Here is a 13,732-nt window from a genome sequence, read left to right on the forward strand (position 1 = left end):
CAATCTAATACTGTGGTAATGATAAGAAGTGGTAGCCTTTATTAATGCAGACAAGAAGAAAAGTGGTCAGTTCCTGTGTTTGTGTTCTCAGGAGAGCTCTTTAAAAACACAAAAATGAAAAACATATGCAAATGTCTGCTCTGATTGATTTCTCTTACTCACTGTGTTGATTTTCTTTTTCAGACCCTAAAGGAAGATTAGATTGAAAGCTACAATCCAGATGGGCACATGCAGGCAGCTTTGTGACGTGTTGCCAAGTGTGTCAGACAAACAAACAGCATATTATGATTCCATGACAGTGATTAGCAAAGTGTTTAACACCTCTCAGTTCCAATGCCTGTCTCTGTAATCACTCACAGCATATTAAACAACAAGTGGGTGGTAAGAGTCAAAAGGGGGAGAGGAGAGTGATGGGGAGGGAAAAGAACATCAGAGGAGCAAGATATAATGCCCAATATAGGCAACACAAAAAATAGGGAGAGAAAGAGATGGTAGACGTGAGTCTGAAAAAGGACTGAGAAGGACAATAAAATAAACAGTGAATGTGAGAATATTGGAGAGCAGTACAATAAAATCCCTGGAAGGAAGGAAGGAAGGAAGGTTTGACTGACCGTAGCAACAGACCAGCACACTGAAAATGTACTTGGTATTGTAAAGAGATGAAATGAAACAACTAATATCAAAAAGGTGCAAAAACACACACACAAACACAAACATGCACATGCACTGCTGGATTTACAATTATGCTAATGAGTGTTCACACAAAGGTAGCTATACAACGTGTGCACATGGAGCGGGTGCTGTTCTTGAAGCAAAAAAAGTAATCTGAATTGAAAACCATGGCATCATAAGTCATGCATGCACTTAGTGTTTGAAAGTCGGTAGCATGACAGCCAACCATCTCTATGCCTTACTGGTCAATAAATCATTTACAAATGAATGAAGCAAGACTGTAAAAGGCAACATCCTTGGAATAGAAAGTACTGTGCATGTATGTTAGTGTGCAGATGTTTCTCTGTCTGTGTATTTATTATATACAAATATATATATATACACCCACGCTCACTGGCATGTGACCATATACACAAATACAGAGGCGTGCTCACAAACAAGCACTTACAGAAGCAGGCAAGTTCAGGCAGTATGCCTGAGATGGTATCACAAATACAGTATAAAGAAAAACACATTTTCTGGACATTCAGGACATATTCTGCCCCGGCGAGAGACAGTGCGGATTGCTGGAAGACTAAAACACCATGTGTGACAGCAAACAAAACCATGAAAAAGAAAGAAATAAAGAGCATGACAGGAGGGCAGCTGTAAATGTTCACTCTACTGCAAGACTGCAGTGCAGAATGGAAGTGGATACACATGAACACACACCAACATATAGTAACATATAGTGCCTGAATATGCAGCACATACTACAGAAACATACAACTGTACTCAACAGTATTGACAAGCTAATCCTTGTTTGACATTCCTCTGAAGTTTCTCATCACTGGCACAATTGCATAAACTGCACACCAAGCATTCCTACTAAAGAAAACACAGGGTATTACTTGACCCAGGTTCAATGATTCACAATATTTGCACTCATTTCAGAATAATGATTCTTCAGTGTGTGGCAATGAGATTGGCCAGAGAGCTATGTGTATTATGAATTGTCCACACTCTCGATGTGAAGTAATTTCAAACCATCTCATGCTCACCGTCTATATGTATACTTCTGCACTTACAGAAGCGATAAAGGTCAAGCTCCACAAAAACCAAGCTGACACTTGTTATTGTGAACAGTATAGGTTTTTGTCCTCAGAGGACATTAAGCATGTGTGACTCTGTGTGTGTTGACTGGATAAACACAAACACACAATACAATCATCTGGGAACAAGGGCCTGTGTTGTACAAGTCCTTCCCAGGCCATCTGGTCTGTTCTATGTGCATCACTGACTGCTGCGGTGAGTTGAAGCACCTTAGACACAGATGGGCTCTCTCTCCTCGCCTACATCTGCAGTCAGTCTTAGACAAGCAATCATACTTCTCACAGCAACCTGTCAGTCCATTTTAACATCAGAAACACACACATATTCTCTCTTTCTTTCCGTGCTGTGTAGTCATGTTAAAGGTTCTGCTTCGTTGGCCAGGTATGGACGTCAGAGATCCACTGTTTCTTTCCTTCACAAGAGGATGCACGACAGTCTCAAATATCACACAAATACACACAGACCAGACACACACACTTTACAACTCAGTGGTTCATGCCCACAGAAATGTTAAGTGCTAAGTCTTCTAAGTCAAAGATGGTATGGACCAACACATCTGTCAACACTCATAGATAGATAACTCAGGAGATATGAAACATTGTATACACACTGCCTACCCCCACCCTTCTGAATCAGTGGATAACTGCAGATTAAAATACACAATGCACATTTGCGAGCACACACATGCAGAAGATAACGGCTCAAAGACGAAGCACTGTTAACTGTGAAACTGGTAGACAAACCTGGCAGAAACAACCATTCCCACACAATCAGATGTTTAGAAGTCGTTCTAATGCACTCACACATATATATATATATATATATATATATATATATATATATATATATATATGTTGGGATAGGCCTTTTTCCATTTGGCATCTGTACATTACCGCATTGTCTGAACAAAGTGAAGACTTTTAGCTTTAATAACAGAAATTTGACAAGTGTGGCATTAACCACTCCGGAATTGCAGCCAATTTTATACTCCCAACCCAATTTTTGGTGGATTATAGATGATAGGACAAATCGCTAACAAGCAGTTTCATAGACAGGTATGGTCTGTTTCCTTATTAGTCCAGGACAAATCAAGCAGAAAAAAGGTCTAGAGTTGGTTCTCAGTGTTACATTAGCTTTTGGTTGCTATTCACGGAAACAAAGAGGTGTCTATGTATGTGAAAGAGGCCATCATTAACCTAAAAATAAATAAACAACCTTACCACAGAGACACCAATGTAAGGCTGCAAATGGAACAGGGTTGCTTATGTTCTTTGATGAGCAAACTCTGGATAAAGGTAACAATTAATTCAGATATGTATAGGGCTATACTAAAATGCTGCAAAACTAATAGGATGCTGCTTCATATTGCAGATGTGCAATGATGCAAAACATACAGTAAAAGCAACCCAAGAGTTTCTAAAGGCAAAGAAATGGGATATTCATAACTGGCCAAGTCGGTCACTTGATTTCAACCTGATGGAGCATGCTTTTCAGCTACTTAAGACAGGCCTGAAGTTGGAAAGACCCACAAACAAGTAACAGCTGAAGGCAACTACAGTAAAGGCCTGGCTCATCATTTATGAGCCACAGAAATTGGGGTGGTTATATAAAAATTGCTTTAATTCCTATATCATTAATGCCAAACTCTTGTCAAGCCCGTGTTTCAATTAAAATTCAATGTAGTGATGTACAGAGGCCAAATGGCAAACAGCTCATCACTGTTGCAATATATACAAACCTAACTCTAGTTTGAAGTGTGAACATCAAATGTCCAAACTCTGCTTCATCTAACATTTATCATTAATTCCTGCTTCCACAGAAGGTGCAAGTTAAAACAAACATGCTCAACAACAACACTAAAGTGCTAAAGTTGCAATAAAAAGGTTCTCGGTGGACCTCAGTAAGTCTGATGTCACAGTCTTTGGCCCAATTTTTAAACCACATATGCTGTTTTTTGTTTTTAAACAGAGCAAGACACAAAAAACAAATAACAGAGTTATCTTACTTACACACACACACACACACACACACACACACACACACACACACACACACACACACACACACACACACACACACACACACACACACACACACACACACACACACACACTGTCCTTTCTTTTTGCAACATATCAGAGATTAGATGTTTTGAGAACTCCATGAACAAAGTGAGTGATAAACTAAATCCCTTCAGAATCCGATTTTATACATTTTCTTCTTTACTCAGTATCCCTCAGTATTCCTACGTTGTCGCAGCAACTATGTACTTCATAGGCTTTGTGCAAGTGCCTTAAAAAAAAAGTTGCCAGTAATTTATCAATCATTGAAAAAAATTCTTGGCCATACACTATTTAGTAAAAATGTCTGCCAAACGGTAAAAACCCAGCAGTGACTGATTTACATATGAAGTGCCCTCAAATCCATCTATTCACACCATGCCCTGCACAAATTCCATGGTGTTCTGAAAAATAAATTAAGTCCACAGTTTTTGAAGATTTCAGGTATAATGATGCCGATAGTCTATAAGCAGTACAGACTTTGGCAGGCCACAATGCAGGGAAAATGAGATGATAGTCATTGCCAAGTATACTTTGAATATTTTATTGATCTGAAGAATTAACAGACATACTTCTCTGATTAGTTGTACAACAAGATCAGATAACATCATTTTTCATCCCAATGAGTTTATTCATTCATTTTGATCTTGCCAGGAGCAAAAAATTGAGACAAAAATCACAACCATATAAAGCATCTGTAATGTGTGTCTGTATGGCATGAAGACATTTTGCCACATGTAACCAGCTCAGATTCCATTGGATATTTCATACCCCTGGCCTTTTAAATGTATTAACAACTCTAAATGGCAATCTGTAGGGTCAGGCTGAGCATTAAAACTCATAAATATAGCCAGGACAATTCTAATATACTATATCTCAGTGACTGGTACCAGAATGATGATTGTGCGTGTGCGCATGAGAGAGAGAGAGAGAGAGAGAGAGAGAGAGAGAGAGAGAGAGAGAGAGAGAGAGAGAGAGAGAGAGAGAAGTTCCCTCACTGGTTTGTTTCATTCATTTGTGATGCATAGTGAGCCAGTGTGGATGCACTCTTAACACATGCATGCATGCATGGCTTAAAAAAAAAAAATGGTGCGACTGAAGTGATGACTTAATCTAGCTGCACACCGCTTTGTGAGGTCAAATAACACAGAAGTCCACATACTTCCACACACTCTTCTCTTCTGCCAGTCTATACATGTCTGTCTCTGTCGCTCTCTCTCTCTCTCACTCTTTAACACACACATGCAGAATCCATACGAATCACCCTCATAAAGCAGAGGGCCATTGCCATGCAGCACACGATGCAGTGAGGACCTAGAGACAAGTAGACTCTCCATTTCCTTCTGCATGCTGATCATTAGAGTGAAAAGGGGGAAGAGAGACAGATAGAAAGAGATGGGTGAGGCAGTGGTGCCAGCTCTCCAGGAGCTCAATCACATTTAATGCCTTGGACAGAGCAAGAGCTAAACATCTGTACATCACTGCTGTTTTCACCAAAATAATGGCAATTCTGTTACAGTATGACACAGGTTTGCTGTATAGACAGCTAAAAATGACCGATGATGAGAGCACAAAATCTACTTTTTCTTCGTTTGTGTCCCCAAGTTTGTCTTTTACTTTGTCTTCCAATATTTCTCCCTTTGATATACACTTCTCTTTGTCTATCTATCTCTCTCTCTTTCCGATGTTCCATCTTTAGCAGCAACAAAGAGATTAAATAGGGATTACTTATGACATGTCAATGTGATGCGCCTGCTGGGTATAGTGCTTTTTTTCCCCTCATGCACTCTTAAGTCAATATAATGCACACACACACACACACACACACACACAAACAAGCAGTACTAACGGTTCAGTACTGTATGAGTTGGAAAGAAGGTCGAGTGAAAAAAAGTCTTCAGGGATATGGGAAATGCTAAATTGTGACACACAGAAACCAGAAAATTGTTTGCATGTCCTCTACTGATTTTTGTGAGACAACAACAATAGCACATGTTCTAATGTATCTGCACTGGGTTTGCTTGATGTGTCCAAGGTCTGGTAAAGAAGAATTGAGTGCAAGAGAGGCATGCTGAGAAAGGAGAAGTATTCTTTTTGGGGGGTGATAACCTGTTTGTTTGATTCAAAGTACTTCAGGTTAGCAGGGAAATGAACTATTGATTAGAAACAAAATGAAAGGGAGAGAGAGGGGAAAAAAGACTTAATGATTCATATCACATCAAGTAACCAACTGCCCATACTGATCCATTATCCTCAAACACACACATACATATACATATGTAGCTGTTTATGCAGGGAAAGGCAACCCCATAACATACAAATTAAATCGAGTTGTAAAAAGCAACAAATCAAACTACACAGTGTCTTCTCAGTCTACTCTACCAAATAGAAATGTGATATCATTTCAGTTTTGTATATATAGAGAAACGCATTCACTTTATACTATCAAAGAGTCATTATAATTATTGTTTGGTATTGAATATACAACCATACAAGCAGGTATACTATTTTTGAACACAACTGGAATAAACAGTTAAACTCACTGTTGCAAAGTTATTGCAGAGCTTAACATTCCTAAACTAAAATTTTCAGAAATGTCCACCAAGTGTAATCTATTTACTAGGCATTTCCAGTAACCAGCTCTAACCTGCTACTCTCAAAGCCAAAACGTATCCTACAGCATCATATTAATATGCCAGTACATTCAGAAAGCTTAGGTAAGTTTATATCGAGAACCCTAGGACAAGCAATGCAACATTTTTAAAAACTACAATATAATCCTAGTTAGTGTGGATATACAGAACAGAGACCAGACAGTTTACATACAGAGAAACTTGATCTAGTTTCAGCAGCTGACAAGAACCTCTGTGCAGTTAGCCTACATAACTGAAGGTCCCTGGTAAGCATAAAATATCTCAAATTGTTAGCACCTTATTTCTGAGGAAACATACAATCAGTGAACAGGTAAAATTTCAGTGTCTTGCTGTGAGTGATGCTGGGATCAAACCACCCAGTTACAGCGTGATGTGTGTAACCAGTGATCTACACCCCCACAGGGCCATAAACACAGCCTACAACAATATGTATGTAGGATGATACTTCTGTGCACAACTTTACTCACTTTCCACCAGCTTTCCTACTGTTTAGTGCAAATCGTTCAGCAGAAACGAATTTAAATATTTTAAAACATTTATCCATGTCAATTCAAAAGCCAGCAGAAGTATCAGTTCATAGCTAGCAATATCATCAGCCTGGTTTGATAGGCCTGCTATCTGCATATCCCATTGTCACTGCAAATTAGATAATATGCATTTCACAACATGACCTGTGTAAATGCCATTCATTTGGTCAGGTTGCTGTTGTAATCCTGATATGAAGCATCAGCTTAGTGTGCAGCCCAGAGAAGACCTCAAGCTTATCCAGCTCTTGGCGAACTGTGTTCAGGTAGCTGCTAAACTGGCCTGAGGTCTGTTCTGCAAACGGGCTGGCCAAGGTCTAAATGGATTAAACAGGCCAGTCCTCCCTTCCTGGCACCATAACGCATTGGGCTGGATATACAGTTTCTCATGTGCTACATGTGTGTCTGAGTGTGCACGTGTGTTAAAATATGGATGTGATCTGGGCTTTGCAATATCAGCCCAACACATACAGGTGCTTATCTTTTTGTTGGCGTGTGGGTTTTGAGATTTCTCGTCAATCTCAATTGGGCACGACGCTCTTTCGCTCTCTCTCTGGTTTGTCGCCCATTCGAGGCCATAGAGTTCTGCAATGATTGTGTGCGCCCACCACCACCTCGCGTCCTCATCTTATCCTGCAAGACACGCTCCCCAGCGTCATCTCTCTCTTCCCCCAACCTACAGCCGGAGGCGCTGCTATATTGCCTACGCTCCCTGATGTTGAAATCACACTCAACACAACAGTGCCACACTTTGCCGGTGGTGGTGGAAAGCAGGGAAGACGTGAGGACATAAAACGTTTTTTTTTCTCTTCCTGGCACTGCAGTAGCTCACTGTGGAAGGCGCTAATGCCTTTATGGCTCAAGAAAATCTATAAGTAGAAATTTGGCTGTCATCCATGTTAATCTTTTGACATGCAAGGAAACATCACGCCATCCTAAACCACCTGTTTTTTTTTTTGCGCATCGTGCGCAAACAGCCATTATTGGGAAATTCTGGGAAAAGACGCACTCTGTAAGTGCAGTCCCTTTATTTGGTATTACCTGCCTTTACTGGTCAATTCATGTGAGTGTCAATGACAAAACCACCGGGAATTAATCAGTATAGAGCAATTCTGAAGTATTAGTCTCTATATGCAAGTGATGCTTCATAATCCCTAACTCAAATGCGAACTTCATTCGAAACTATATCCGTAATGGCGCATAGGAGGACACATCGTCCGTTATTTTACCCGTAATACAAAGTAAAGCATGAATTTCAGGTATGTATCTATAGTGCACACTAAATGTCAGTCTGCATTCAAGGAAAACCCCACCACATGCCACATGGCGTCAGACATCAGCAGCAGTGCTGTGATTTAAGCGATGCAGCGCATATCAAGGCTGAAACCTCCAATCTGTGCCCTGAGACGCGCACACAGAGCCTTATTGTGGCCACGAATTACAAAAAGCGCAGTAACTCACCGATGTGGATGATTGAATCTGAGAGCGCAGACTTCCACTCCTGGCTCCAAAGCATGACAACCAGCAACACAGCCGAAATAACTTTCATGTTGTCCAGAGATATCTCCCCCCAAAACCAGAGAAAACCACAGCTCTCTGACTGAGAGCGAACAGAGTTAAAATCCCGAGAAGCGAAGCTTCTTTTTTAGTCCATCTGTAGGGCGGTCAAGGAAATTCCCTGTAATATATGCCTTAATATGTTCTATTGACGTTAGAGAGTGATGCTTGTCTGCAGAGGAAAATCAGGACAGATTCCCAGGTAGTCACAGACTGGTACCTTGTTGAAATATCTCCAAACATTTAATCATATTCTGGGAGAGCGGAGAGACGCTGAGCCGCAGAGAAAACAAACCGCATCCAAACGCCGACGCGTTAAGGCGAACTGAGGTGCTGGAGGATGTGGCCGCACATTTAAAGGAATAAATCTGAAACCGTTCAATAAAGCGAGGGGAGAAACCTGGTTATCACGAAGAACAGGTCCTGATATAATGACCCGAGATTCCCAGCCTTTCAGACCTGGCGACGCAGTTCCCCCCCCCCCTGCACCAATCACCGAACCACCAGCGGCAGCTGCCTCAGCGGACCAAGCCAATGACCAAAACTTCCATTTTCCTCAGGAGCTTTTTGTTTTCCTTCACTTGGCCCCCTCTTCCAGTGTCACCAGAGAAGAATCACACAGACGAATCAAGCGACTTTTGTTAGATGGCAAAGAAATACCAAATGATGAAAAGCCCTGTCACATGGCATTACCAGAGAGGTACCTTATTCCGAAATTGTCTCTAGTTTCCAATAGAGATGAGACCAGGATGGAGACGGTTCTCACACATACACTGAAAACAGAGCTCCAAACCCAGTCTTCTTTTTCCACACCAGAAAGGGAAAAAACATGGGGTAGGTTATCTGGAGAAAAATGAACAGAGGATGCGCGCATCGACACTCCGCGGTCGGCACTCCGCACTCCGTATGCGGGTATTCGAGTCAGCCCCAGCACGCACCCTGGCTGGCGAAGAGGAGGTCTGTCGCGTCCGTGTGGGAGCGAGGAAGGGTGGGAGGAGGGGGTGAGGGGGGTGGGAGAAAGAGAGAGAGAGAGAGGGATGAGACCCAGGAGAGAGAGAGGGGGAGAGAGAGAGAGACCGAGAGAAAGGAGACAGCAACTACGAAAACCAGCAGTTACCAGCCGGAGCGCACCTCTACTGCTATAACTACATTGGAGAAAGAAGCGAGATGTTTCTCTCGGGGCGGGAGGGGATATGGAGGGGCATGAAAACAGACAGAGTAAAGAGGGGTAATCCTCCAGCAAGTCACCCTGGCATGGACACTTCATGCAGCACCAGACCCCGCTGTCCACAGTAACTCTGGTTATCTGGGTCACAGCTAATCATCATCCATAAGATATAAGGTTATATGGATCATTAACTGAGTGCTGACTTAACATTTTTACATTTACAAGTGATGTCCACGGCCTTTAACCAGCTGTTATGTGACTTCAGGAGAATCTGTTGAAAGTTACATTGGTAACCTTAGGTCATATACTGGGGCAGGCTTTTTAAAACCTGCATTCAATTTCCAGCCAGTTCATCACACCTTCAATCCACCCCCAATTATCTTCCTATTCTTTTGCCCTTCTATGTATCCACATATCTGTTTATCCATCCCTGCTTTCTTGCAGGGCTGGACTGCCCAGGGTTCCTGTTAATCTGACCCAGTCCCTGGATTAGGGATTATGAGGGCTAGAAGCCTAAGGCTACCATTGGACTGGACTCTACACATTCAAGGAATAGGAGATTAAACTGTCAGTGATACTAATGTGAAAGCAGCTCTCACTTCTCCTTTTTGACACCACTGATATATTATTAAAAGTTTATATAACCATTCATGTTGAACGGAAAGTACAGTAAGTGAGCTGTAGCTGAAGAAAGAGAAGAAAAACCACGTAATGTAAACAAAATATTCTGGAAAATAAAAAAAATACTTTAGAGATGGAAGATGCAAAGTTTGGGTTTGTATCAAAATAAAAATACTTACAAAACATGGTCTGTAAACCAGCAAATTTAAAGAAAGAGTCCAGAAGAATTTCCATAACAAAGACCTTAAAAAGTCTTTTTCACTCTGTAGAATAAAGAGGTTTTTGGTTTGTGGCTGCACATTAAAAAAAAAAAAAAAAGACAAGCTTTGTCAGAACTTCACACCAATTCTCTTGCATGTTCAGTAGCTTCAGAAAGTCCCCAGACTCCCTCACGGTTTGCACATTTTGTTGTAGATTTAATTTTAAATTGATAAAGTTTCCAATTGCACGTATACATACACTATAGCTAGAGAGTAATTACATTTTGTATTTGGATGCATCCATCCTTCCCTCAGTTCTGACCAACCTTCTAGTCCCTGCTCTGAAAAACGCATTGAACGATGCTGCCACCGCCATCAAAGGACAAATGGATATTAACCAGGTGATGAGTAGAGGCTGGTGTTCATCAGTCATAGGGTTGTTTTGCCCAAATAGACAACCACTTTTTTCTCATCAGAGCAAAAGTTCTTCATGCTCTCAGTCATTTAAATGCTCTCTAGTCTTGGTGATTTAAAACTTCAACATTACTGAGGCCACTGTGCTCCTAGGAACACTCAATGCTTTAGAAGTGGTTTCATATTCTCACCCTGATCAATGCATTATCACACTTAACCCCAGTGACGTTCTAGACGCATAGAACCAAAGCAAACAGAATGAGCCTGACCTAAATATGGAGTGCCACTGGGGTCTGATTACTTTTGTGAAAAGAGATTAAAGTTGCACCTTTTTAATAAATATTTGAGTATAAAATAATTGGCAAGAATGGGAATTTTATCAGTTTAAAATGAAATCTAATAAGAAAAATAGCAAGTACAAAGAATGAAAAGTTCTGAATACTTTCTCAAGCCACTGTAAGCCATTGTGGAATCAAAGTTTAATTTCCTTTCAGAAAAAAATTTAATTAGTAAAAACTTGAGGTTTGCATAATTTGATATTACTAATTCATAAAGACCATCAATAAAGAGGTCTTGACCGTCTGCTAAATTTGCATAGTCTCATGAAATAATCAGTAAAAATGGATTTGCCTGTTCTTTGTGAAGCCTCCAGTAAAATAAGACCTTGAACTTAATGTTTAAATGTCTAACATGATGGGACAGCTGCAAAGCAAAGAGGGAGAAATGGTGTAACCTTGAACAGCATTCAGACAATTGTATCCCTGCACAACACAGTTCAGTTAGATCTGGAAAATACCAATTTTAAAAGCAAACCCTTGCACCAGATGAGTAGTGGACACTCAGGCCTCCATATCAATCTTGTGTGTTGGCAGTCTGAGCCTTCACTGTAATCCCTGTCATGTTGGCCTTTAAATGTGGATAAATGACAATCATGCAGAGCACTGTTCAGTCCTTATGTGGGCAATTACTGAAGCACCATGAATAATTTCTGTTTCATACCTTGTGGAGAACTGACTTCCATGCCTACCAATAACTGACAAATCCCTCTACGTTGCACAGGTACAAATACTATCAAGTACACAACATGGCATACCACAACATAAGACTGGAGAAAAATCTCACAACCTCCATCAGTGCTGTACTAGGAACTAAAGACCATTCAGGTAATGATGAGGGGGTTGGTCACACTGTGACCCCGCAATGAATACGTGCACATACGCAGTGCCTGGTAGTGGTAAATACACTTATACTATACAATCAGTATGCAGGTGTACTGATTGTATAGTATACGATCTCCAAAATGTTATTTTGCTCATCTGAAGGTTTATACAATCCATTAAAAGTTCAGAATTTTACTGTCAGCTGGAAAAAAATAATTTAGTACATGCTAATACCCTTGATTATTTTCTTACATGTTCAGCTGTTTGATCTCACATTTTACTTTCATAAATCATTTGCAAATATGATGTTATTTCAGTGAAAACACTAATCCTTAGAAATTCACTGTTTTGTACATTAGACCATTTGGGTGAGTTTTACATTCTATTAATTCCTTACAGCAATGTTTTACTTCACTGCTTTTTCAGCTCGTAGCGTACTGTCTTCCCTGGGGATACATTGTCACCACCAGCAGTGAGGCTTTCTCAGCTCTCGGTTTTTATAACTGTAAACAAAATTAAAAAGGCAAAATTTTCTTTGTAAAAAGTAGGGCCAAGGACACATTGAAAACAGTTAACTTTTAGTCACACAGTTTATACCGCACATACACCCACACACACAAGGAGAAAAAAAAAAAAAAAAAAAAAAAAAAGTGTCTCACAGGTCCATGGGTCTGTCATGCTTCATTAATTACATGGCTTTCTGTCATTAATGGGACATCCTAGGTCATTAAAACTTAATTAAGGGAGATTTGTGACAGAGTAAACGGTAAGTTACAAGATGAGAAAGTTAACAGACGAGTATATGCGATAAAACAGACCAAAAACGAAAAAAAAGGACTATCGCAGCTTTTGTCACCTGATTGTAAAATTAAAAGCACCTTTGCTTATTAAACACTTGTTGGCCTTTATTTGTGTAAGTTGGTGAAAGAGTCACCTTGGAAGTGTTTGGGAATTTGTGAGTGTGAGATGTTATCTGGGTGCTATAGAGGATATATGTAAAAGTCTTTACAAAATGTACATAGCCATAATAAAAGCTGACAGAGAGCAAAGAGTAATTCAGGTGTGATGGTATTTTCTTAGTATGCATGCCTACTACTGGTGTGACAGTCTTTCAAGGACATGGTCTATCTCTGGGCTGGGGCAGTTAGAGATATGCATCTACATATTCATGTGGACATGGATGTGTGTTGTGTGTTATCGTCAGATATTTTGCATGCTGTTTAAAAAGCAACCATGCCTCTTTCCATTTTACCACTGAAGCTAGTAAGTGACAGGGCAGTAAATGCCAACATTATTAAATCTGAAGTAAAACCTGCTATCATGAGCATGTGTCCTCTGTGTACATCTGTTTGTGCATACATCTTTGTGTTTTAACTTGCATCTGCTCCTAAATAAAAGACCAGACAGCAATTATTAAGCCAGAGTACCATCAGACACTCTCAAATCACCCCACAGGGTTGATTTATTTTCACACAGAAAACCAGCAGAACAAAGATCAACATAACCTATTATTTGTGTATTCACAAACAAAACCAATGCATCAATTTATTTCCATTTTAACCATCAAGTGAAAAAAGTGTAGGTGTCCAACCTTGTGATTTAAAAAAAAG

At 40.3% G+C, this 13,732-nt stretch overlaps 1 protein-coding gene across 1 annotated transcript in view; it reads right to left on the reverse strand.

Annotated features, from left to right (window-relative positions):
• Positions 1–8,551, reverse strand: part of grid2 (glutamate receptor, ionotropic, delta 2) — a 403,935-nt gene extending 395,384 nt beyond the window's left edge. The window contains exon 1 of the mRNA XM_026321818.1: positions 8,464–8,551. Coding sequence (XP_026177603.1) covers positions 8,464–8,551 — 88 coding nt within the window. The remainder of the gene's footprint in view (positions 1–8,463) is intronic.
• Between the last annotated feature and the right edge of the window lie 5,181 nt (positions 8,552–13,732).

This window comes from Mastacembelus armatus, chromosome 9, assembly GCF_900324485.2.
Source record: "Mastacembelus armatus chromosome 9, fMasArm1.2, whole genome shotgun sequence".
Taxonomy (NCBI): domain Eukaryota; kingdom Metazoa; phylum Chordata; class Actinopteri; order Synbranchiformes; family Mastacembelidae; genus Mastacembelus; species Mastacembelus armatus.